Source organism: Delphinapterus leucas, chromosome 5 (assembly GCF_059928025.1).
Source record: "Delphinapterus leucas isolate spDelLeu-1000000601 "Yukka" chromosome 5, BTC_Dleu_Yukka2, whole genome shotgun sequence".
NCBI lineage: Eukaryota > Metazoa > Chordata > Mammalia > Artiodactyla > Monodontidae > Delphinapterus > Delphinapterus leucas.
In genome coordinates this window covers 3676815-3704058 of record NC_143133.1, presented here as the reverse complement: position 1 = coordinate 3704058, position 27244 = coordinate 3676815, and the positions used below count along the sequence as shown (strand labels likewise).

Here is a 27244-nt window from a genome sequence, read left to right as displayed (position 1 = left end):
GATTATAATATTTTTTTCCAAATATAATGCCCAGCATGATCATTAGATAACCTGGCATGCAAGAAGACAAAATGACATGAACAAGAAAAGGCACAACAGATAACAGAACCAGGTCCAAACTCAACCAAAACCACTGTCAAAACAATTATGTCTGTTATGTGCTTGTTATTGGAGAGAAAAGCCAAACAAACATTCCTAAAAAGAAACAACCAGAAATTCAAGAACTGGAAACTACCACAAACAAAATTAAGAATCCAGTGAACGGGAACAAACTTAATAGCAGATTAGATCCAGCTAAAGAGAGACATAGTGAGCTGGAAAGTAACAAGAAAAAATTAACCAGACTAAAGGGAAATAAAGGATAGTAAAACACGAAGAGAAGATAAAAGTGGAATATAGTGAAAAAGTCTAACATATATTTAAATTAGTTGGGGGAGAGGAGGAAATGGGCAAAGTTATATTTTAAGGGAAATGGCTGAAAATTTTTTCTAAAACAGAAAAATACCAATCCACAGATTTAAAAATCCCAGGGAATCCCAAGCAGAATAAATAAAAAAGAATTGACATCCAGACACAATAAAGTGAAACCAGAAAATCAAAGTAAAAGAGAAAGCTCTATCCTCCTTGGAGAAATGTCTGTTTAGGTCTTCTGCCCATTTTTGGATTGGGTTGTTTGTTTTTTGGATATTGAGCTGCATGAGCTGCTTGTATACTTTGGAGATTAATCCTTTGTCAGTTGCTTCATTTGCAAATATTTCCTCCCATTCTGAGGGTTGTCTTTTCGTCTTGGTTATGGTTTCCTTTGCTGTGCAAAAGCTTTTAAGTTTCATTAGGTCCCATTTGTTTATTTTTGGTTTTATTTCCATTTCTCTAGGAGGTGGATCAAAAAGGATCTTGCTGTGATTTATGTCACAGAGTGTTCTGCCTGTGTCTTCCTCTAAGAGTTTTATAGTGTCTTGCCTTACATTTAGGCCTTCAATACATTTTGAGTTTATTTTTGTGTATGGTGTTAGGGAGTGTTCTAACTTCATTCTTTCACATGTAGCTGTCCAGTTCCAGCACCACTTATTGAAGAGGCTGTCTTTTCTCTACGGTATATTCTTGCCTCCTTTATCAAAGATAAGGTGACCATATGTGTGTGGGTTTATCTCTGGGCTTTCTATCCTGTTCCATTGATCTATATCTCTATTTTTGTGCCAGTACCATACTGTCTTGATTACTGTAGCTTTGTAGACATTTCTCCAAAGAAGATATACAGATTGCCAACAAACACATGAAAGGATGCTCAACATCACTAATCATTAGAGAAATGCAAATCAAAACTACAATGAGATATCATCTCACACTGGCCAGAATGGCCATCATCAAAATATCTACAAACAATAAATGCTGGAGAGGGTGTGGAGAGAAGGGAACCCTCTTGCACTGGGAATGTAAACTGATACAGCCACTATGGAGAACAGTATGGAGGTTCCTTAAAAAACTAAAAATAGGGCTTCCCTGGTGGCACAGTGGTTGAGAGTCCGCCTGCCGATGCAGAAGACGTAGGTTCGTTCCCCCGTCTGGGAAGATCCCACATGCCGCGGAGCGGCTGGGCCCGTGAGCCATGCCCGCTGAGCCTGCGTGTCCGGAGCCTGTGCCCCGCAACGGGAGAGGCCACAACAGTGAGAGGCCCACGTAACGCAAAGAAAAAAAAAAACTAAAAATAGAACTACCATATGACCCAGCAATCCCACTACTGGGCATATACCATGAGAAAACCATAATTTAAAAAGTCATGTACCACAATGTTCATTGTAGCACTATTTACAATATCCAGGACATGGAAGCAACCTAAGTGTCCATCGATAGATGAATGGATAAAGAAGATGTGGCACGTATATACAATGGAATATTACTCAGCCATAAAAAGAAACGAAACTGATTTATTTGTAGTGAGGTGGATAGACCCAGAGTCTGTCATACACAGTGAAGTAAGTCAGAAAGAGAAAAACAAATACCGTATGCTAACACATATATATGGAATCTAAAAAAAAAAAGGTTCTGAAGAACCTAGGGGCAGGACAGGAATAAAGAAACAGACGTAGAGAATGGGCTTGGACACAGGGAGGAGGAAGGGTAAGCTGTGACAAAGTGAGAGAGTGGCATGGACATATATACCGCACCAAATGTAAAATAGATAGCTAGTGGGAAGCAGCCGCATAGCACAGGGAGATCAGCTCGGTGCTTTGTGACCACCTAGAGGGGTGGGATAGGGAGGGTGGGAGGGAGACACAAGAGGGAGGAGATATGGGGATATATCTATATGTATAGCTGATTCACTTTGTTATACAGCAGCAACTAACACAACAATGTAAAGCAATTATACTCCAATAAAGATGTTAAAAAAAAAAAAAGAAACCTCTAGAAGCAGCCTGTAAACAGGGGGTATATTGCCTTTTGAAGACAAAATTTAAAGTGATTAACCTCAAAGTAATCAGAATATTCCACTATCAAAGACAAAACTATTCAGGTTAATCCATTGTTCACCTACGCTTGGCAAAAAGTACAAATTCAATAAAACAGATCTCAGAAAGAGGTTTGGGAAAGAAAACGTCTCAGAAACAAAAGCAACAAGTTACCTTCAGCCATTGTTCGGCCTGCTCCTTGCTCTGGACAGCAAGAACAAGTGGGTCTGTTCCCTGCTGAGTAATTTTCAATTCGTGCTTCTTCTTTTTGCTGTCTTTTGGGATGTATGTAATGTTGCAACCTTGAAGCGGCAGTTCCATCTGGGGCTGCTGGTCCTTGGAACTTTTGTAGCACTGCATTGGACAGGAGAAATCAAAGTTAGGCTGTAAGGAAGTCCAAGCAGAAACACTGATAAAACTCCGGCACAATGAAAACAGGAGTACTGGCGAAGCACCTGGAGGTCCGACTGAAGGGTGGAGATACTCAGAGATTGGAAGAGCGACCTGCAGACACTGGGACTCACATACAGAGCACCGCTCCACACCAGCACCTCCCCTCCACGTGCGTGCAAAAACATCTGCTCATTAATTCAGCAGAATTTACCAAGCACCCAGGAGATGACTCGGTGGGAAACAAAGTCCCTGCTCTGATGGAGCTTATGTTCTAGTGGAGCTTCCCCATTAAGCGACACGAAGATACTAGATTTGCTGAAATGGCACTGCCGCCCTATTGGCAGACAGGACCTTGGATACTTTACTCCACAACCTATGTTGTTTGGTGTCCTCCTATCCCATCCCTATCCTCCTTCTGAAAGACAGGTGAATGATTTTATGAAGAGTATACATATCAACATATAACGGACAAAAATGTCTGCAAAGCTGTGCTTTCTGGTTGAGTAGAGGGTCCGAAACGCACGCTGCTCCGTCTGCATCACTGACATTCGCCCTAGAGCTTTCAGTGCTGTGGGGACACGGACACTGAGTTCCCATCACTCTCGCTTGATGTAGACCTCTCAAACCAGATCTTTGTCCAAAGGCTTCCCCTCCTGCCCAGGGTTCACTGCATTACTGGGGACCAAAAGCACAGCCCGTAATGGCAATACGTGCTCTAAGAGTTCAGGCATCTGGGTCTCAGCTCTGCTACTAATTTAATCTGGGTTCCCACAAGTCGTTTAAGCCTTCTGAACCTGCTTCCTTTTTTGTGAAATGATTTATTGCTGTTTTTATTATTATTTTATTGAATTACATTATTATTAAATAATTAGCAATAATAGCAGTGGCTACCAAATATTGAGCGTCTGCCTTATGTGAGGCATTTCATACATCTCATTTAATCGTCACGTTTGTCCATTTTGCAGATTAGGAAATTGAGGTTCTGGTGGTTGGGAAACTAGTCCAAAATCAGGCATCCTGAACAGTGGCAGAGCCAGGGCTCTAGCCCCAAACTTTGTGAGTGCAGAGCCTGCACCCAGGACCCTAATCCATCTACTGACGAAGGAATGAATGAACAGATACTTCTTTTCAGAAATGACTTCTAGAGCCCTTTCCTGTTTTACAGTTCTAAGACCTTGGCTCCTAAATGGCACAGGTATGGAAGATACCCACTTTTTTAAGAAGTAAAACTGATGGCCACCCTGCCTAAAAAGGAAGAAAAAAATACACCAAAAACAACTAATCTCAGGTTGCTATGAATGTTTACCATTTACCAGACTTTTCACATTCTCGGTATGTGCAAAAAAAAAAAGTGAAAAGGAAACTAACAGTAGAAGGAATTGGAAAGGAAATTTTTTTTTTTTAATTAAATGAATTTATTTATTTATTTTTGGCTGTGTTGGGTCTTCGTTGCTGCGCGCGGGCTTTCTCTAGCTGTGGCGAGCAGGGACTCCTCTTCGTTGTGGTGCGTGGGCTTCTCATTGCGGTGGCTTCTCTTGTTGGGGCGCACGGGCTCTACGCTCGCGGGCTTCAACAGTTGTGGTGCTTGGGCCTCAGTAGTTGTGGCTCGCGGGCTCTAGAGCACAGGCTCAGTAGTTGTGGCGCACGGGCTTAGTTGCTCCGCGGCATGTGGGATCTTCCTGGACCAGGGCTCGAACCCGTGTCTCCTGAATTGGCAGGCGGATTCTTAACTACTGCACCACCAGGGAAGTCGCAGGAAATTTTATAGCTTATATTTTTGCTTAAGTTAAACACTTCAAAATGGACATGTTATCAGTAATACCATACAGTAACGTCTGGAGCTCCCTGCAGGTTGGATTCCCAGGGAAGATGACTGTAAAACAGAGCAGCACACGGGATATTTATTAAGGGGCATTTATTTAAGAGCTATACCTGTATGAGGACAGGGACTGGGTAGAGGAAGAAGGTAAGCTTCAGTGCAGTCCAAATACAAGGCCCTGAAGAACCGCACGGGAGCTCTGGAGCTGGACCGCGCCTGCAGGCTGGTCCCACGAGGCAGGGCATTCACACTCAGGCATCACAGGGGATGCAGATGCCCTGGGAAGGGACGTGACCTTGGGTAGCTGTCTGCCGGCAGCCGTCCCCACAAGTGAGGGAACTGAAGGGGTCTGGGCACACGATAGTGTCCACCAGAGAGCTGCCTGGGCATAGAAACGAACAGGTTCTGGAAGGCTCCTCAAAACAGCTGGTCATGGTGGTGCCTGTGTGAAGACAGGCCAGGAGCACTTAGGGGAAGAGGCCGGCTTTCTGTTCTGTCGATTTTTTCTTTTCACCATCAACAGGGGTCATTTGGGTGGTTGGATCATAGGTCATTTTTGAACGAAAAACTGCTTCGTAATGAAACTTTGATTCTGCATTTCATCAAAGACGGTGCTTTCACATGGTTTTCCATTAATCTCTTCTTAAATATTTACGGCTCCTCTAAATGGCAGGCATTATCATCCCGGTTTGGAAGATGGGAAACCCGGTAGGTGATGCAAGAAACAGAAGATGAGGAGGGAGGGAGGGAGGAGACGAGAGCGGGGGTGGTGGAGCGGGGGCCGGGCAGAGGGTCCGATGTCCGCTGACCCTACCCTCCACCACAAGCTGCCCACAGCGCGTTTTACATGAGAGTCGACTGTATAGTTTTAAAATGTTTATATAATATATCCACTACTTGCAGCCATTATGTCAGATTGTAAATACGGACCATATTCATCTTTTTCATCTTTTTTTTCTTTCGTTCTTTACTTTACAATTCCCCCATGGCATCATCATTTTTGGCATATTCTAAATTTGGGAGAAATTCAGGCCACACATGTGGAAAAAACATGTACTTGCACTGTTTAAAAAAAAAAATTTTTTTAACAAAACCATTAATTAAAAAACATACAATGTCCTAAGAATCTAGTAAATCAGATTCCCATAATTCACAGATGAGACTATTTTTTTAAAAGGGGGTTATCTGCTCCACTGAAAAGTGAGTTACAGAATCATACATTCTCATGCGTTCTGTTTTAATATACTTTTGAGTGATTTTTTTTCCCCAAGGTTAATTTGAAGGGAAAACAAAATACAATAACACACTCTTAACATTCACAATGCCAATAACCAGCCATGGTTTCTACAGCTGGGAAAGAAGGAGGAGGGACAGACGGTGTGTCTCCAAGGCTCTTGCTTCCTTACTGGGTTCCCTGGTAGACTAGCGCCTACAGCAAAGGGTCTCTGTCCTCCTGTCTCCATTCCTCTGTTACTTACTCTGTCTTTCTATTCTGCCTCCCTGAGTTACAAGAAAAGAAAAAAAAGAGTCAGCCTTTTGCTTTCCAAAAGAATTTCCTTTCCTGGGCACTCTCCCCCAGACCTTGCCTGGCCTGCCCGGCCCACTTCGATGACCTGGCTTTGAGGAATTCACTGACTCACTACAAATGAGAAAATCCACCCTGCGACCTCTGGCAAGTTAAAGCAGCGTGCATTTCCACTGACATGAACCGCAGACGCTGGCTCCAGACGGGGATGGTTTTGCCCGCTGGTTGCTTCAGGGGGGCTGGCGAAACCAACAGCGTTAAAGCCATGGTAGCCTCGGCCAGGGCTCAATGACAGCCCATCACGGGCCAGCCCTTGACCGCTGTTCCCTCTCCCTCCCGCCGATGTTACCGCCACCCACCTGGGTGTACATTCCACCCAGTTAGACGGCCGACCACATCTTACCGACTCTACACAAGAGCAACCAAGTCGCAAGGCTTTACCAGTAGTTTGGTGTCTTTGATGACGCAGAGTAACTTGGTCCACTGCCCGAAGCGTTTCTTCCGCAGCAGGAAGGCACAGATCTTGGCGTCCTTTACCAGGTCCATGGAGGCCTCCTCCGAGGGCCACTGGTGCCGCGTTTTCTTCCCCTTTCCGTCTTCCTCCTCTTCGTCGTATGATTCGTAAGAGCTACTCATTGCATCTGAGTCATAATCTGTCAAAAGTAAGAAATAAAAGTAAAAAACCTGGTTACAAAAGCCTTATCTTGAGGACCACCTACGGGCTGCAGGGCACATTATTATATTCATAAACGAGAAAGAGGCTTCTGCCTTCGAGTAACTGGGGAAACGTTAGTTAGCAAAAACAGGGAAAAATAACTACGGCTTGGGCAGCGGAAACTCAACGAAGAGTTTTCAACTGAAGTGACTAAGAATGCCATATTTACAAAAACCACTTCTGGACTCTTCTATACGGGCCCAGCACCTGCAGACCCTACGTTGTCGAATCCTTGCTGCGTTCTTGCCGGGCACCATGACCCCCATCTCGCAGAGAGTTTCGCCAAAGAAAACTCCCACCCACACCTTCACGTTAAAGTCCTTTCAAGTCTGCAATGTCCTCTTCCTTCCTGGCATCGCCACACGCACAAACCCTTCCTAAGGTTCGAGATCCAACCCAAGGCCACCCCTCTCCTTCAGGTCATCCGTGGGATTTTCAGAAAGGTTCACACCTCCTTCTGGCTCTGCCATGCACCAACACTTAAATACCAGGTTGTCTGTAGTCTCCCAGCTAGATCCCACTTTCCCTTACCTCGGGGTCTCACACGCTGCTCTCACCCAGGCTTCGCACTCATCCCGCTCAGACTCCTGCCTTTGCCTGGACACGTGCTCTCACCACTCAGGACTTAACTTACAGCGCCTCCTCCCTGAAGCCCTCCCTGGATCGCCAGCACTGACCGCTATAGACTGAATTGGGTGCCCCCCAAATTCACGTGTTGAAGCTCAAACCCCAGCGTGACTGTATTTGGCAACAGGACTTTTAGGAGGTAATTACGGTTAAATGAGGTCGTAATCCCCTTAGAAGAAAAGAAAGGGGGAGATCCCGCACTCTCTCCCTGCCGTGTGAGGACACGGGGCGAAGGCGGATGTACATAAGCCAGGAAGAGAGCCTTCACCACAGGCTGACCATGCCAGAGCCCTGATCGTGGGCTTCCAGCCTCTAGAACTCTGAGAAAATAAATGCCTACTGTTTTATCACCCAGCCTATGCTATTTTGTTACGGCAGCCAGAGCTAAGACATCAGGTGAAATGCCCCTCCCCTCTGCTTCCACACTACCCAACACAAAACTTATCTCACTGTATTGTCACCTCTGTTTGTCTGCCTGTCCCACATCAGGCTGTTAAGTCCCCTGCAGGAAGGGAGGCCACCCTGTTGGATGTGATTGTCCCAGCACTTAACAAACTACCTGGCACAGGGCCAGTAACAAATATTTATAGAAGGGAGAACTGTTAGATCGACTGAAATTCAATGCAAAGCCCTCAGAAGGATGGCTGGCTTCTTAAAAGTGATGAATAAATACTAGTGACTATGAGTGATCTTATTAATTTCAGCCCTGCTGGATCATAAGGTCCTGGAGGCCGTGTCTGATTCATCTCTGCACTCCCCTCAACCCCCGGACACATCTGGAATACATTTGCTTTCATAACACACGTGAGGAATGAACACCTAAACGAGGAATGAGCGACAGATAAGGAGGAACCATGGATGAAGCAACCGGTTGCACACGACGGGAGAAGGGGCAGAAAAGGCTGACCTTGCACAGAGCAGAACTCACTGGAAACTGGGCTGTGATTTGTACTCCGTGGTCACACTTGCATGTTAATCTCCCCACAAAGAATTATTTACTAAGGTGGGGGGGAATGGAAAGACTGGTAGTTTAGATTGAATTTTAAATCCTGATAAAGTAGTCAAGGAAAGATTTTAAGCAAGAGACTAGGATGACCGAAGAGGTAACTCTGGCAAGTCATATTTTATGCACTTTTTGATAAACATATTTTATAATAAAAGGTTTTTTAAGTTTAGCACAGTGGGCACGTAGCACATGGGGAAGGAAGTATGAAACCGTGAAAGACCACATGCTACTCCACGGCCCAGGGTTCACTGAGAGATTTCAGATGGACGGTGGAGCAAGTCCTAATTTATCCTGGAAAGATGCTGCTCACAACAGCTTGGGGGGCCATGAACCCCTCAGCGCTTAGCTCATTTTCTAGAACATCAAATTCAGTAAACATTGAATGAGCAAAAGAATTAATGACTAAATCAGTCAGAAATGGGAACATTTCATTTCATTCATGCAACAAATATTTATTGAGCGCTCACTATGTGTCAGGCAGTATTTTTTATACTTGTATCTGTACGCTGCGGGATAAGGCTGTGAAAAGAGGAAGCCAGCTCTGCACTTACACCCTCTGCCTTGCTGGCCGTCTTAGCCGCCCGGAGGAGGGCACAGAGCAGTATCCTTATCTCAGAGGAAAGGAACGAGGATGCTGAGATCAGGTGACTCATCCAAGACCCCATCCTGATGAGGGATGAACTGAAAACCTGATTCTGAACTGAAAATGTAGACCGTGCCCCTGGCTACCCAGGGGTTGAGATCCACGCCTTGAAAAGACAGGAGGTTCATGGCCCACCTTCTTCTGAGAGAGCAGGACTGATGGAATCGCGTTACAAGAACGTCAGCCAACTTAGCAGCAAACCAAGCAGTCGAGGGCCACAGTGTGAGCCCACAGGACGACCCGCTCACTGGCAAGTCTCTTGGGACCAACAGAGTCCAGGGTTCCTCCTGGGGGCTGTAACAGGATGTCAAGGGGTCCGGTGTCAGGGCTGGGGTCGGGATTTCGTTAGGAGGTAACGAGGGCCCCGTGGAAAGCTAAGAACGACACAGAGCTGGGGAGGAGAGCAGAGAATCACCGACGGCGTGTCCTTATCTCCTCTAGCTCTCCTTCCCGACGGCCGTTCTGACCAGGTGCTCGGGCACACCTTCAACAGCTCCGCCATCGTGTGAGGTCGAACCCCTGGAATCAATCTCCCATTCCACCTCGTGTTGCTTCTTCTCCTCTGCTCAAACCCTGCTCTAGAAATTGGAAACAGAAGCCTTTGGCAGGCTCTCACAGGTGAAGCTCAGTGCCAACCCGCAGGATCTCAGGGCTCAGCGTTGGCAGCCTCTGCTGAGAACCACTTCATTTTGAGAGATGACCTTAGGCGCGCCGCCACCGCCCTAGTACAGTCTAATAAACACTTGATCGCGGAGCACCAGGTTACCATCAACCTGAGCTGTCCCGCAAGGGCTCCGGGTCATCCAACCCACCGAGGAGCAAGTGGCATCGCATCGAAGCAGGCGTGTGTCCACTGGGCTCCATCAGGCCCTGAAGACGTAAGCGAGGGGCATAAGCAAGTGGCTCGGAAGCCTGTGCCCCTATTCTCTCTGCACTGGTTCGTGGGCACGCCTGGCATTTGCTTGGACGGTCAAGACTCGAGAGGGACTGACAGCAAGGAGGTCTGCGGAAGGGGCTGTGAGTCGGGCTCCCGAGGTGAGCACCTGCACATCGGGTGGGTGCTTAGCAAAGGGCAACCTCGCCAGAATCACCATCAGGTAACCACACGACCCACTACATAGACGTCAGTGAGCTTCTTTGCCCAGATTTCTTGTGCGAATGGACTCCTGCACAGGCAGCTGGTGTCAGGGGCGGAGGTGACACATGGAACTCGGCAACATGGACTTCCTCTCAGCAAGGGCCATCTGACTCCTGGCACTTGTGAGTGTCCTGCGTGCACACGACACTGTTCCCTGGGCTGTCAGCCAGCCGCCTACTCACAGGTTATCCCTGGACCACGTGCACCATGGAAGGGGCAGTGCTTTATTCTCACTGGAGGGGATAAAGTAAACCCGCTGTCCACGGTGCTCCTGCAGAAAGCGCCATCCATGGGCTTGAAACCTTGCTTCTGACCAAGGAACTCATTTTACAGCAACTGAAGTTGGCGGCAATGGGTTTGCGCTCATGAAGCTCCCTGGTCTTGCCTTGTCTTCGTCACCCTGAAGCAGCCGACACAGCAGAGAGCAGCGCAGTCCCTTCGGAATATTCCCTTTCAGGCCCGGCCTGATTGGTCACACCTGTGGGACTGGGGGTGGGATCTTCCAGAATATCTCCGAGCACAGGTCTGGGAACCCAGGGGTGAAATGGTAGTGACTCCACTCACTATTACCCCTAGGCATCCACTCACTAAAATTCTGCTTCCATTCCTGGAAATTTTGGCTCTGCTGGCCACAGGTCTTACTCTCTAGGGGCAGAATGTCCCCTCTAAGGGACACAGCAATGGCTCCACTGGCCCAGAAGTGGAGACAACAGACAAACTAGTGGTCCCTGCAGTGACTGGGTGACTGGTCCCGCCCACCAAGAAGCTGTGACCACACATGGGGAGAAGAGCACGTCCAGGTCCAGGAGATCCCTGGGATGTCCTTAGCACTCGAGTCAGCGGGACACTGCCACTGTCCAGTACAGGTAGTCCTGCTGGAGCCCAGACCTTTCAGGAAGGAAAGCTGAGCCACTGTATTGGACCATCAACCAAGGTGCTTGCTGAAGGCAAAGGGGACATGCAGGAAGTTATAAATACCAGCTAGGACCATGGACCGTTTGTGGAAATGAGGACTGAACCCTTTACGAGGTTCTTGTCCATATTTTGATAGGGCTCTATGTGTGTACGTAAAATCGAATCCTTTTCTTCCCCTCTCACATCCCCTACCATCTAACAGAGAAGTGCTAACAGCAGTTGACCCTGGCTTCATCTTCTAGTGGCAGGCTCCCAAAGGGGAGAGTGTGACTTGGCCAGAAGAGAACGAGGTCACCCCAAAGTGGACAGAGGATGTCATACCCTCTGGGGAGTTGGGGAGTTTCCATCACACCAGTCATAGTTGAACTGTGTTACGCTGAACCACAACTCTGCCCCCGTCTTCGTTTGCAAATCCACTGCGGGTAAAGAGAGGTGCATGGATGTCAAGCCGACCCAGGAGCAATGGTGGTGCTTTTACGCCGTATCCACTCGGCAAGGCTGGGATGCATCCCCCCAGGCTCCCTTTGCTGGATGCTTCTGGGTTAGGACTGGCCACAAGAGAAGTCTGTGAGCAACCTGGACATCGGGAGGGTGCCAGGCGCTGCAGCTTGCGCTCGCGAGTGCTGGGCTGCAGGCCTTCCTCGTCGGCGCTCCCACAGGGTCCCCTGCCCGGCCGCCTCTGGGTCCTGGCCAGGCGCGTGCGGCTCCACGGAGCAGCGGTCCGGCCTCCCGCATGGGGCCCCGCGTCGGGGAGTGAGAGGCAGGGGGGTTCCCAGCATCCTTCCTCACCCCCGGGCCTCGTGCAGCTCCCCTTGATGCCAGCCAGCCCCCCGGCACGCGTCTGCCCCAGTTCCCAGGACCCCACAGGGTCTCTCGTCTACAACACGCCCCTGCCCCACGACGTGGTTCTGCTTCTCCAGTAAACCGGGCCTGACTCGGGGCTCGACAAAGCTGCCAGAAACCCACGAGTAAGCGAAGGCGGCACGACCCTGGCCCGACCCGGCCGCAGACCCCTGCCACGGCTCCCCACGCTGAGGGTCCTGGCCGGCAGCCGAGGCTCAGGCACAGATGTCTGAGCGAAGTGCTGGCACTGCGGACCCACTGTCCCTCCCCAGGCAGCAGTCCTTCCATGGCCCTCCCTCTGGGCTTAGCTCAACCAAAGGGGCCCGACCTCAGCAGTTAAGGACACGACACACCGGTCGCGTGGGCCTTCTCGGACCGAAGACGACCAAAGGTCCCCGCAAGTCAAACAGAATTACTCTCGGTCTCTAGTCTTGAAAGTATGTTGGAGCGGGACAAGGAAGGTGGGAGAAGGCTGGGACCCAACGTTCCCAACGGTGGGAAATACCCTCACCAGCAACTGGTTTCCTTTATTCGTTGTTTTCAGAAAGACAGGAACCCACTGAAGTTTTGAATTATATCAAGCCGTTTAATTTTTCGTGTTTTCTCATTAATTTACTATCTTCTGAAACAGTGGACACTTAGAAATTACTTGAATGCATTTTTCCCAGATGGTTCTAAAATGAAAGAGAAATTTAAATATTTAATATTCGGATCTCAAAACCCAGTATTTCATAGCCTCCTTGTCAGAACTGTCCCTTCTCGCATTCAGAATTCACTAAGAGGCCCTCAAGTATCTATTGATGCTGGGTCGAGGCTGTGTCGGCCTGCTCCAGAGCAAACAGGCGCGAGTGAGCGGGAAAGGCCACTGCCCTCCAGGGCCTAAGGTCCCGCTCGCCTGGCTTGTGTGTGTCCCTCTTCACGGTCAGAAAATATCCTGGGGGTATTTCCTGGAACGATCAAGTTAGATTCCGCTTTGCTGAAATGGCCCTGCTTGTTTGCTGCCAGGGGAGAGAAAGATCAGAAAACTCCAAGTCTGCACGAAGCAGAGACTTCAGGGGACAGGCCGACGGCGACAACGGAGAGCGCTTCCGTGAGCAGAGGGAGGAGGTGGGAGAACGGGACACAAGATGCGGAGACACGGAGGCCTCTCCGTGACACGAGCAGATCACGCTTTCCCTCCCCATTTTACGCATGTGTTACAGGAAAGGCAAGCTGGATTCCCTAAGGCAGCACACTCAGATATACCACATCTGCCTCATGGCGAGACAAAGCACGCTGCCTGCTGCCAGAGTATCGGGAGCAAAAGCAAAGGCAAGGATCTGAAAACAAACTCCAGACGTAGTTGCAACAGGTGCTCAATGCCACTGCCCTTCTGTGCCTGTGAAGGCCGGCTGCCTACAAAGGGGCACTTCTGAGTGCCGGCAGGCAGCTAACGATCACGTCATGACGGCCCTAACGTAGGCCAAAGCATTCTTGTAAAACCTGTATGAATGGGGAACAAAAAAACAGGAAACAACCTAAATGTCCGTCGACAGATGAAGGGGTAAAGGAGAGGTGGTGCACATACGCAGTGGAATATGACTCGGCCATAAAAAAGGGCAAAATAATGCCATTTGCAGCAACATGGATGCAACTAGAGATGATCCTACTAACTGAAGTGAGTCAGACAGAGAAAGACAAACACCATGTGACATCACTTACATGCAGAATCTAAAATAGGACACAGATGAACCTGTCTGTGAAACAGAAACAGGGACGTAGAGAACAGACTGGTGGTTGCCAAGGGGGAGGGGGGTGGGGGAGGGTTGCAGTGGGGTTTTGTGATCAGTAGATGGAAACTGGTGCATACAGAACAGATAAACAACAAGGTCCTACTGTACAGCACAGGGAACTAGGTTCAATACCCTGGGATAAGCCCTAATGGAAAAGAATAGGAAAAAGGATGTATATATACACGTATAACTGAGTCACTTTGCTGTACAGCAGGAATTAACACAACATTGTAATTCAACTACGCTTCAATAAAAAAATAAATTGAAAACAAACAAACAGCTACGATGAGATGCCTGCTTGCTCTGTATTTATTTTATAGACACGCTTTCTCGGTGGCACCACGAATGCAGCCTAAGAGGGACGTGCCCTGGTCAAGGTGGCGGGGAGGGACCCCATGAAAACATGCCTCAGAAAGTCATTCTCTTCTGACCACAGGGAACATGTTTCACTGGCTGACGCATGCTCCCACAGCGACAAGATTTCACAAGAAATCTGAGTCACAAGAAAGATAACAATCTGAAATTACCGAAGGTACTTGGTGGACACCTTAGACTTTTCAAAACCCTTTCTGTAGCCCCCTCTCCTTGGGTTCAGAATTTCCTGAAGTCCACATTTCCATGGTGTTGTGTAATGCCCCACCCCCCTTCACCCGAAAAGCGGGAGGGCTCCCCAACAGCCCAGCAGGTCGGGGGGCCACTCACTTGAAGTGATGTATTCCGGAGCCTTCCCGGGACTCAGTGGCACGGCCTCCTCGTAGTAGCCTTCCGGGAGAGAGGATGTCGGTAGTGGTGGTGGCCCGCTGTCAGGCGGCTGAGCGAAGAAAGGGAGAAACAACAGAGCACGATCATTAGGGGGAAATTCTGGGTCTGCACCTAACAGGTGTCGATGGGCGTTTTCCTCCCTCCTTTGTAAAGGCCCTGGAGAAAAAGAACATGATCCAAAGAGCTCCCAAAGTTCCGCTCTTGGCGGGATCTCCACTGTTCGCCCGCTCACGGCCACCCTCAACCCGGCCCTGGCCACGCCACTCGACCCACACGACCCGCCGGCTGTCACCAGACGCGCGCTGGCCCTCGCAGACCCCTCCCCCAGAGCAGAGACAGGCGTCTCTCCTCCCCTCTGCCCCACGCCACCGCCCTCCCAGATGCCCAAGCTGACTTTCCCCTTCACGGCCTGCGTCCCACACCGGAGACCCCCAAGGGGCACAGAGGCGGCTCAGGTCCACCCATGCTCATCACAGGGCAAGCACCAGGGACACAGCGGCTGAACACGTGAGTACGTTTCCCCACAATCTCACCACACTCCTCGTGTGTGCCAGGGAAACTTTTCAAAAAAGAGAAGAGGAAATCACCTATGAGCCCACCTCTAAAAGAAACTGGAAATTATTCTCTGGAGAAGGAATCTGACAGACTCTGAGACGGAGGCACCCTGATTTTGAAGCCGTAACTTCAGAGCATGGAGAGCTGGCAGGCTCAGGACCACCCAGATTCGAGCAAGACGGGCTGAAGCACCACTCTCTCCGAAGTCCCTGATGACTCGAAAGCAGACCCACCTCTTCTTCCCGCGAACACGTATGGGATCTGCTCGTTCCATCCCTCACTGGTCCTTAGGTCAACAGAAACAGGTAAACAGGTGAAGGGCACGAAAGCCAACATCCTCCAAACGCCTGCTATCTTCCTGGCACTGCCCTAGGCAGCCTCTGCACTGGTTACAAGCTACATCAGTCATCCACCCAGGGATCCTTCAAGGCCCATATTACATCACCCGATGTTTTACGGATATGGGAAGTGAGGCGCGGAGTCCAAAGCCTCGTGCTCAAGATCAGACACTGGTCCATGACCAGCTGGGGTTCTCGAGCACCAGATCTGTCCAGTAAAGAGCTTTTTCATATTCATAGTCTCTGTTTCTCGCTCTCTTTCCCTTTCATAACTAGTTCACACCACCTATATCCTATAAGCTAATGGGAAAGATGTCGCTGAGAGTGGACGAGAACAGAGGCCCCAAACTGAGGATCGACCAAGTGCAGTTTCCAAGAACAATGCTCCATAGAATGTGAAACTCCACCACTTTTCCTGTAACTCAAGTCTGAAGCCAAGAAGTCCTCTGCGAATGACTAATCACCGCTGTGCACTCAACCCACTCCTTCCTCTCGCCAGATGAAGGAAGATAATTGACTCCAGGTCATCTGCGCAGTATTCCTTCCCATCCTCGAAGGCAGTTATCTCCCTTCCACCCCCGGGCCCTGATCCCCTTGCACTCCCCTCCCCAGGCTGAGGCCCACCCGCCATCACCCTGTGCTCTCACGCTGGACCACATCGACTCCTATCATCTGGAGAGGAGAGGTGGTGCCTACAATGTAACCTGACACACTGTCCTCCCCGGGTGAGGTCTGAACAGGAGTCCACGCCAGGGTTAAAGCCTCCGCGTGGTGCTTTTTGGAAGGGGGCTGTTTGATTCCCTGAGTGTTTTTACTCATGAAATGAGGGTGTTTCAACTTCCCCTTAGTATGTTGAAACAGTCGGATTATACACGTTTCTAGAAAAGCATTACAAGTGGCTGGATCGAACAAACGTTTACGAATTAGCACAGGCCCCTTCCTAGTGCTGCAAAGGTGTGTAAGGCAGGCGCTGACTCTCAGCTGATGGGACTTAGCAGACTTTCAGACCCTGCTGGTGGTCGTGCGTTCGACACACCCACTCGATACGTATGCCCTTAAATCCACAATTCCACTTCTAGAAATATATGCCAAGAAGGTGAACTGGTCATACAAGCAAAAACGTGTAAGGATGTTCAATAAAAGATTTTCCCTCCCAAGTTAAAAACAATCTAAACATTCCCTGAGAGAAGAATGCTTTAGGTATCCTGACACAGCCAGGGGCAGACATGTAAAAGGACAGTGCACATCTGCAGTCATTTACTTGAAAAATCTCTACTAGATACTGCCAAGTGAAAGAAAACAGGTACACTATTAGCCTTTCTATCAGAGCTGCGCTTACACTCACATCTATACAAGGGCAGGTCACTCACCAAAATGTTAACACAAGGTTACTGCTTTTTCATGCACATCCATATAGCTTGCATTTTCTACATAATATTGTTTTTTTAATCAGGAAAAAAAATGACTTTCATTTGAAGGAATACCCCTCAAAAAATAATACTTATAGAGAAGCACTCTCTTTCTCCAGAAAGGATCTCACACTCCATGCCCAAATACCATTTGCCCTTGAAATTCTGCCACAGGGGTTCCAGACAACGGGCAGAGATCTGATGGTCTGTTAAAGGGCAAATGAAGGAGAGACAGAAAAAATGTTTTCCCTTTCCTAACTAGTTCACACCACCTATATCCTATAAACGAATAGGAAAGATGTCGCTGAGAATGGAAGAGAACAGAGGCCATGGGTGGATCAGAACCGCTATTTAGCACCATTGCTTTCAGAGGAAAAACTTCTGTCAGATCCTTTCCAGTAGGTCAGAATTTGCTGAAATCACAATTCACAGGAATTTTAAACAGTACAAAATGAGGAAGGCAAGTTTCCAAAGGGGGTCATGGAAACCAGGGCACAGGCAGGAAACTAGCGTGTAGGGTGAAGAAGACCAATGTTCCAATACTTGGCACGTGGCAGGCCTAGCTCCAGCCTCGGCCTTGGTTTATGCAGCCTTCCTCTGTATCTGGGTACCAATCTCCTCCCTGTACATGAGGGCGTGGGATCATATAACCTCTGATGTCCATCCCGGCTCTAAGATTCCAACTGTAGTATCCTTATAAGGTTGCAGGTCATCAGTCAACAAAGCCAACTTTACACATTTCTAAACTGTAGTGAGAGTTGACTTTGGGTCCCCGCTACCTGATTGATGACACTGTCATCTCTGGCCAGAGCACGTACTCAGATGTACCTTCTGACAGCAAGGCTACACACCCACGTGGCGCCACTCTACTTTGGATCTGACAGCTTCCCTTCAATGCTAGAAGAGACCCAGTCCGCGCACAAAGCTCGGCACCGTCTGGCACTGGTCACCAGAGTCTTCCCGGACTGGCTGTCAGAAAACACATGCTCACAGAATACGGGACTCAAGTCTAACCCTCACAGCCTTCTCAGATACTGACAAAGAAGGATGAGAAACTGTTTTCCTCAAGGATGACTGACCTGTGCTGCGCCCTAGACCGGAAAGTAGAAACGGCATGGTGCCGGTTACTAGACAACCTTTAAATTCACTGGAATACTTCTCCCACGAATGAACGCTTACGTGAACGTGACTTTTTTTTTCAGGAAATCTTATCTGCCTTAGGCATTGTAAATTTCTCTTTTAAGGTGTCAGCGTCTTATTAGAGAAGACCAATACTTACAACTGGATAGGAATATAATCGACAGGCTTGCTGGGCTCACAACATTGGCCATAATTTAATTCCTACCTTTTTGGAAAGAAAAGGCCATTAATATTGGGTTGGCCAAAAAAGTTCGTTCACGTAACCCAAACGAACTTTTTGGCCAACACAATATGTGTCTTTGCTACTTTAAGGAAAAGCCTCATAGAAAATTTTTTCCATTAATAATAATAAATATTAAGATATAATTATATGGCATAAATACAATGATTGTTATTGTTATTGCTATTATTCCAACAAAATAATAATAATGACTGTTTACGGTCTGCCTTCCGTGTGTCACGCATTGTTCTGGAACACTTTACATATTGTTTCTCTTGTTGAGAAAACAACGCTGAGAGATTGGTATTTTGATTCTGATTTTACAAACGAGGAAACTGAGGGGGATGCAAGACGCTGCCCAGCACCCCCGTGCTGCGGAGCTTCTTAGTGGAGAAGCCAGGAGTCGGCCGGGTGGGCACAGACGAGCGCTTACTGCTGCGGCGGCCGAGCCAGACAGGATGCAGGGAAGGAACCGTGCAACCCACCAAGGCCACTGGATCCAACCGGATGCTCCCGGCTCCCGCAGCACGGCGGGATCCGTGCGTTCTTCAGGAAGGCACGTCCACACCGGCTCTACCTCCATGCCCACTCTGCCCTTCCTCCCTCTCCTCTCTGCTGCTGCCCCCCACCTTCCCCTCCTCCGGCCCCCATTAATCACTCAGTCCTTTGCACCAGACACACCAATGAACCTGAGACCTAATTTTAGCAGAGAAAAACACCAGCCTAGAATTTGGAATCGCTTTCTGACTTTAATTCTGTACATACAGTGACACATCCAGATTCTATCTTTCTGGTTACAGTGATTAAAATCTGTTAAGAGTAGCAGCTAAAAACGATATGATCTGACAGAAGACAGGGAGGGTTCACGCTCTAGCTCTGCCACGTAACGGCAAAGCCCTTTTTGGCTGAGAGAATAGGGTAGCAGCACTCCACAGCATCACCTGAGCTTCCCGAGAACGGGAGGGAGGGATTATCAACAGATAACAAAAGCTTATGGCCTCAAGTGCAAAACATGGTTTCAATCCTAACGTCAAGAATTTTGAGCAGATACTCTTCTTGGCAAAATAAAAGTTTTTATCCAAATGACACCCCCTTCCATTCTGATCACTATTTAATTTGCATTCCAACAGCACTTGAGTAAACACTGGGAAATTATTCACACATATTTTCTCAAGTTTTATTTATACACGACTAAGAATGAGAGCCCATGGGGCACATGTTCTTCCCTTCCTTCTCTACCCGGAGGCGGGCTCCCACAGGGAAGGCAGGACAGTGCAACAGCAGTGGCAATGGGACACGGAATAAATCCAAGATGAAGATGCCACAGGAATGAGACGTGACACTAAACTCTGCGATCGAAAGACAAGGAGAAAAGTAACAGGATGGTTCACGGCCACTAAAAGGATCACATCTGACTTCTCCGGGATGGTTTTGTTGTTTTAAATCTCGAGCTTTAGTCGAAACTCTGCAACTGATAAAATACCTGATTTTGTCATTCAATCTCAAAGAATCTCATAATCCCATCTGTCAAATAGAGATAATGAAGTTGCTGTGAAAGTACTTTCGGAAGGATAAAATGCCATCAGCAGGCAGGTGGTAAGGGCTGGGACCAAAATATCATTGTTTCCTAGAGACAGGAAGTAGGATGCTGGTTACCAGGGGCTACGGGGGTGCGAGGCATTGCTTACTGCGGACAGAGTTTCAGTTTGGAAAGATGAAAAGTTGTGGAGATGGATCGTGGCAATGGTTGCACAACAACGTACGTACTTTACACCACTAAACTGGATACTTACAAGTGGTTAAAATGGTAAAGTCTGTGTTATGTGTATTTTACCACAATAAAAAAATGACCTGGGACTTCCCTGGTGCAGTGGGTAAGACTCTGCACTCCCGGTGCAAGGGGTCTGGGTTCGATCCTTAGTCGGGGAACTAGATCCCACATGCATGCCGCAACTAAGGAGTCTGTGTGCTGCAACTAAGAGTCCGCATGCCGAAACTAAGAAGTCCCCATGCTGCAACTAAAGATCCCGCATGCTGCAACTAAAGATCTCGCATGCCGCAACTAAGACCTGGCGCAGCCTAAATAAATAAATAAATATTTTTTAAAAAACGACCTTGCTGCTATCTGCTGATATAATAAGGCATCACATTTACATAAGGTCTAGCCTTAAAATAGCAAAACACTAAATTGCGTCTTCTACCCCATCTAAACACAGTGCAACTGTCTGCCGTTTAAATGATCAAATAAAGATATTTCTAGAAAATGCCTTGATGGGATATCATACAGATCATATACAGCCCCCAAAGGGGTCTCCCTGCTCTCTTCTCTCAGCCAGGAAGGTCTGAAGTCTCCCTGTCCCGTAGACCCACTGTTCCTCTAAGTGGAGGAGGGGAGGGCAGGAAGCACAGTTCCCGACTGTCTGGATCAGAGCCGGCTGGTGGGCTGGGCGGTGGGGCCTGGCGGCCAATGTCAACACAGATGGGACCCATTTCCGGATGAACCGGCCGCCTTCGCAAATGCTCCCTCAGCACGGGCTGCATGCTAACTCAGTACCGTCCCTTTGATAGCTGCACAGCTCTCGGTGTGAAACAAAACCCAAAATCTGTCGAGAAGCACAGCCCTTCCCGGAAATGTTTTCATTATGCATATGCATATTCTGGCCCGCTCCAACCTCCCCTGGAAAGCAAGGGAGGCGGATGGGTCTGTAAACACGCTGCACACTGTACCTCGCTCTCAAAGGTCAAGGGAAGTTCTGAATTCCACGGAGCGCACACCCACACTCCCGCTGCCTGGCCCAAGCTCCACCGGCCACACTGCAGGGGTCGCCGGTTCGCCCAGGACCCTGGGCTGCAGCCGCATTGACTCCAAGAGCAAAACAGAAACACGCGCTATTCCCTTCCTGTACAGAAGCGTCATCAACGTTACAAGACGGACTTTTTGATGTGGCTCCTGACCTTGAGCGGCTGTCCGCATCTTCTGCTTTGTCATATGAGGAACACAAAGGAGGAGAGAAACAAGCATCATCTCCAAAAGGTTAAAGTTTAGTTTAATTAAGAGAATGTCAAAATGAGGCATTGCTGATCAATGGGTATAAAGTTTCAGTTATGCAAAATGGACACATTTTAGAGATCCACTGGATCCCTTTTTTTTTCTTTTACTGCTACCACCTGAGTGTAATTCACCAGCCAACCGGGGCACAGAGACCTGTCCAGTCTCTGCCACACCTGTGTGGGGGGCCCGCCTGGGTGTCAGCCAGCAAGAAGGGAGCGCTGATGCCTGAGAGTACCGCAGAGAGCCGGGTGAGGGCTCTCAGCCAGGCGTGCGCCAGGCCCGAAATGGGGGGTGAAGGGTGCCGAGCGTACTCGGGAAAGCGGCCAGTGTGACCCCACCCTCCTGCCCAGCCTCTCGAGGGTCCAGAAAAAAAAAAGGATGTCAAGAGATAGTTAACAATAACTGCATAAAGCACTGTTCAGCACTAAAAGGGATAAAAAGATAGAAGCGGACTCATTTCTCGGAGATTGTAACACACATGGCTGTGATAAAAGGCAGTATTCCTTCAATACATGCCATGGAAGAGTAAAAAATGCAATCGTGGTTCAAATGAGTAAGAAATAATACCCGGTTGGAGCATCCTAAGTCTTACACTAAAAACAAATCCTTCGGTCATTCACAGTTGCCTTGAGGACCATTCCAAACTGCTCTGCAGGCCCACGGGCCCCTCGAGGTTTAACCCCTGCGGCGCGTTCCGGCCTCACCCACGGACGACGCATCCACATCCTATTATTCAGCCACACAGAGGGGCCTGTAATGCTCTAGTCGTCGGGGTCTTTCTCGGGTCTGTGCCTTAATTTGTGGTACGCCCTCTGCCTGGCATACCCTCCTACCCAATCCCACTTCTTGTCCACTACCGGCTAATTCCCCTGGAAGTCAACGTGCCAGCAGCAAGTGACCAACTGGACAAAAGCCACCTCATCAAAGGCAATTTACTGAATGACAGGCTTACTTGCTGAATAACGAATTCCCTGATAAACTACCAGGAAAACACAGCAGAGCTGTCTTAACCCCTCTCCACTTCACTGACTCACTGAGCTGACAGACGTTCTTCATTCTGTCTGTAAGACGCCCTGACGGGTACCCATAAAATGCTAACCCTTCGTGGCCAACGGGCTCCTCTCCAGAGTGCCTACGAAACAGTGCCGTCGGCTGAGTCTGCACTATCGCCAACAGTCAGCTTTGTTCTTTACATTCTTACACTTGTAATTATTTATTTTACTTTATTTGGTTAGCTACTACATAAATAAATCAGTGAAAAAACAAGTGCAAAAGGAGAGCTGATGATTCTCTGAGATGCCTTAGAAAGGTTCAGTCAAGACAAACTGCAAAAAAAGAAAACACACAGTTATTCAATTAGGAGTGGCCAAGTCAGCTATAAAAGAGCGGCCCTGGTAAAATTCTAGGGACTCTAAAGACCAGATCGTTTTGCAAGTGTCTGAATTTAACTCCACTTTAAGGAAACAAAAACTGGGAATTATTAGTCCTATATCACAGGTATGGGTTATGCAGAAAAGACAACCCACAGCCCCACACTCAAAGGACGCAGCTCTTGGCCCTACATCAAGGTCTTAGGAGTTTTATATCAAGAAACAGCACTGGCTTAGAGGCTGAGTTCGGAAAACTCTCTCGACACCCGTGTCGGGCACCAGTAGGGAGGAATTACCCACTGGTCAAACTCCTACTCAAAAATGATTGGTTTTGGGGGCTTCCCTGGTGGCGCAGTGGTTGAGAGTCTGCCTGCCGATGCAGGGGACACGGGTTCGTGCCCCGGTCCGGGAGGATCCCACATGCCGCGGAACAGCTGGGCCCGTGAGCCATGGATGCTGAGCCTGCGCGTCCGGAGCCTGTGCTCTGCAACGGGAGAGGCCACGAGAGTGAGAGGCCCGCGTACCGCAAAAACAAAAAAAAGAAAAAAAAATGATTGGTTTAAATCTGAAATGTTTAAAGCACATGATACCCCTTTTAGAATTCCTCACTTGAACCAACATTTTTAATTAACCAGCTACCAGTTCCGACTCCACTGGTAGGACGGCTTCTTGTCCACCTTAAAACCACAGCAGTTTGCCACGCTGCAGCCAGAGATGGGCAGGAGACAAGGAGAGAAGAGGGAGAGAAAATAGTGGATGAAGAATAAACTGCATTCGAGGAAAAATCCATAGAAAGGGATTGACTATTCAACCGTCAAAAATGGTACAAAATGTTGACCATCCAATGAGTACTCTGTTTGAAACTGGCATTGAAACTGAGATTCACTCCTCCTGGCCTGGCACATCAAAGACAAGCATTTTAGTCCACGCCGGCTGGATGGCACTTCATGTACCACTAAAGAACAGTCCATGAAATTCCTATAACCATCGCTACTGTTCCGGCTGCTTCGAGAGGTTTGCATTTCACCTTCAGTCTTGAAACACCTTTCCCAACCTGCATTGTGCTGATGAAATACGAGATGCAGCGTATTGAGACAGATCATGAAGTCAGTTTAGAAAGAAAAATAAAAGTAAACCAGAGCACAAAAACCAGGAGCTTCATGAACCACCGATTTCTCACATCTCGTTCTTTATCTTGTAGACAAACAATATATCAGTAAACAGGATTAATACTATGATTCTGTATTATATCTAAAAACATCAAATGAGACAATGAAAAAGAGCTATAATTGAGTCACAGTTTCTACAAGAAACAGGAAGAATTTCTTAAAAATGGAAAACAATTATTAAAAATAAGTTTATAAAGGAAAAATAATGTTAAAAAAATAAAAACAGCATATAAAAATCATATATTCAATATGCTTTCCACAGTGGAAAGATTAAACGTATAAAACAAAAGAAGAATAAAGCAAGCTACATATGTGAGCTACATACATAATTTAAATTTTTCTAGTAGCCATAGAAACGGATGAAATTGGTCTTATTAATACATCTTCTTTAACTCAATATATCTAAGATATAATTCACGTTACCAGCATATCAGAATGTCCATTTTTAACACGCTCCCCGGAAGTCTGAGAAGCACAGCCCCACAAAGTAAGAGCCGGCTCTCGCACGGGGCTTAACAGACGCAAGGCATCTATTCCAAGCACTGGAGGCCCATCAACTCTTTTCATCGCCACAAGAATCGCACTAACTGGGCACTATTATTACACTCGTTTCAGAATGAGGCATCTCAGGCACAGAGACGTGAAAGCCACAGTCTGAACTCACACAGTAAGTGTCAGAGCTGGTGCCTGGACGCAGGAACCGTGCTCCCATCCACACCCTGGACCCCGCGGCCTCCCCAGAGCCCAGCTCGGGAACAGGCTTAGGCTCCTAAGAAAACCTTCTCCCGTCGGTGAGTCACGTTGGCATCGGTGTTGCTGCCATACCTCCCCAAGTAGTATTGCTGAGAAAAGGCTGGATTTGAAGTCAAAAGAATACGTTACAAAAAATTGTATTTTTGCCTTTCCTACTGCCCTTGAGCAATCACGTCTTCACTGGACCCACACTTCCTTTTCTGGAAAATGGAAATACACACTATTCACACGTTTAGGGGTATTTTAGGGGTTCCCTGAGGTCAGGTTGTAAGGATTAAATGAAATTATAAGTGAAAAAAAGAGCAAACATGATCTGTGACAGGTGGTAGGGACCCAGTAAGCACTGATTCCCTTCTATCTCCTTTACAATGATAATTACTGAGTCCTCGCCGGACATCAGCCATGTGCTGGGGCCCAGGCAGAAGAGAAACAAATGAGATGGGGCCCTGCTTTCCTGCAGTTCCTTTCCTGGTAGAGAGAAAATCAGATGATTCATAGAGAAAGCAAATGTTAAGAAGAGAGTTGCTAAGTAACTGATTTTGCTCTGATTTTGAATAAAAGCCTAATTTCCCTGAGTAAGCAAATTAGAAAATAGCAGAAGGCAGAAAAAGCTGAATGGTCCATGAAGAGTGGCGTACGTGAGTATCCCCAGATTGCAAAAATAGTAAAAGAACTCCAAAACCAATTGTGAATGCAGAAAATCAAATAAAACACACACTCCTGGACCATGGACATATTTTTCTTCTTGGGGGGAAGAAAAGAATATTTAATCCCAGAAGAAGCATAGCAGTGAGCGTTAAAGTTTCAGGCTAAGGTATTCAAATTCAGAGTTAACCCAGAAGGAGGGGCAAGTCCCTAGGCTCTACTGTCACTGTTTTGCCTGCTAAATCATCTGAGTTTTTTAAAATCCAACTTAACACCAGATTTCCACGGACCTGTAGCTCCAGCGATTCTCAGAGAGACATCAGCCTCCTATGAGAAGGCACATTTACCGCCTCCCACTTAGCCATTACTAGCATCCAAAACACACACTCAAAGGAGCGCCTTGGGCAACACGTGGCCTCCTCTCTTCCAGAATTGGGCTTTTATCACCTGCCCCTGGAACCAAAAGTAACACAGACATCTGGCGATTCTTGTGATGGTGGGACTTGAACTCACCAGCCACGGCTGCGGGATCTCTGGCAGAGGCATCTGGGGAGGGGCCGGCAGGCTGTTGGGGGTCTCTGGCTTCGCAGCATGATCTTTCACTTCAAAACCTGTACCAACCAAAACCACAGAACTGGATGAGGAGAAGAAGGAAGATAAAGGTGGCAACGGCTGGCAGCTATCACCTCCTTGGCCCCATACTGAATACATCGCAAATACGTCTTTATTTTCTCTAATCCTTTACAACAATCCCGCAAGGTAGGTATTCTTCTTCTCCATTCTACAGGTGAAGGATCTATGCTGGAACAAAAGGCTGAAGTACTTAATTGGAACACGGACAGGTAGAAATGATGGAGCAGGCACCAAGGTCGACATCCTTTCCAACGCCAGGCAGCCTCTCAAAGGCAAGCTGCCTCTCCTGAACGTCCACTCAGGTTAGTACTGATACTTACCCACGTACTAAGGGGGCAGACGCTTTCCTGGGAATCAGTAAATCTGCATCAAGTACCCTCCTAAGGTCCGATGCTGTAACAGACACGCTTATTGTTGACAAGGCTGATAATAAGCTCATACCTTCAGGGCATCATATTCAAGTTGGGAAGACAAACAAACATACAACAGACTCTCAGAAACCGTGGTGAGCACTGTACCAGTGAAGGCAGGAAAGGGGAGGAAACTACTTTAATCTGGGCACAGTGTTATTTACATGCCAAGGACTCACCTTTCTAGATCTAGAAAAATAACTGCTCAACAGTGACCACCTATGATGGGTCAAGCACGACGCTGCAGGCTGGGAAAAGACAAAGACCCTGACCTGCGGAAGCGACAGCAAGACCGGAATTTTGGCAGAGGCCTGGAAACAATAAAAAAGAGAGAAGAAAGAAAGAAAAGGAACAAGTGGAAACTCTACCATCAAACAATCAGTGGCTGAGTTTTAAGCAAATTAAAGAGCTGAAGAGACAAATCAGTGAATTGGAAAATAACATCCAGAACAAAGCACGGAGAGAAAAGGGGTCGGAACTCACTGGGCAGAGCAAGAGCGGAAGGGAAATCACGAGAAAGCAAACGGCAACGCCGGAGGCAGGAGGCCCAAACTGCAGTGTTCCCAAACTCCTGGCTGGGAAACAGGTGTACGCAGAGGAGATGAGGTCGCAAGAAATGCTCCTTCTACCAGTAAAGTCAACAGGAGGAAACAGCAGTCAATAGGTGCTGAGCGTCTGCCGTGCATCAGGCACCGCTTAGAAATGTTTTATATGATCTCGTCAATCCTACAACATCCCTCCGAGGTGAGTGCTACTGTCCGCCCTTCTTACAGGTGAGGAGGCTGAAGCATCGAGGGATTAAGTAACCTGCTCGAGGTCACAGACTGGGTAACAGGCAGAGACAGAAAGCAAAGCCCCTTTGACTGTACAGTAGACAGGCGTGACCACACGTCACAGGGGCCTTGCGGTTCAGCCACGGGCAACGGAAGATACTGAAAGGGTCCA

General features: G+C 47.9%; 1 protein-coding gene across 2 annotated transcripts in view; it reads right to left on the bottom strand.

The window, feature by feature from the left end:
• Positions 1 to 27244, bottom strand: part of AFAP1 (actin filament associated protein 1) — a 149176-nt gene that overhangs the window by 65726 nt on the left and 56206 nt on the right. For both annotated transcript variants that reach the window (XM_022554796.3, XM_022554794.3), the window contains exons 3-6: positions 25770 to 25867; positions 14546 to 14654; positions 6626 to 6837; positions 2622 to 2801 (exon numbers count right to left, since the gene is read on the bottom strand). In XM_022554796.3, the coding sequence (XP_022410504.1) occupies positions 2622 to 2801; positions 6626 to 6837; positions 14546 to 14654; positions 25770 to 25867 (599 nt within the window). The remainder of the gene's footprint in view (positions 1 to 2621; positions 2802 to 6625; positions 6838 to 14545; positions 14655 to 25769; positions 25868 to 27244) is intronic.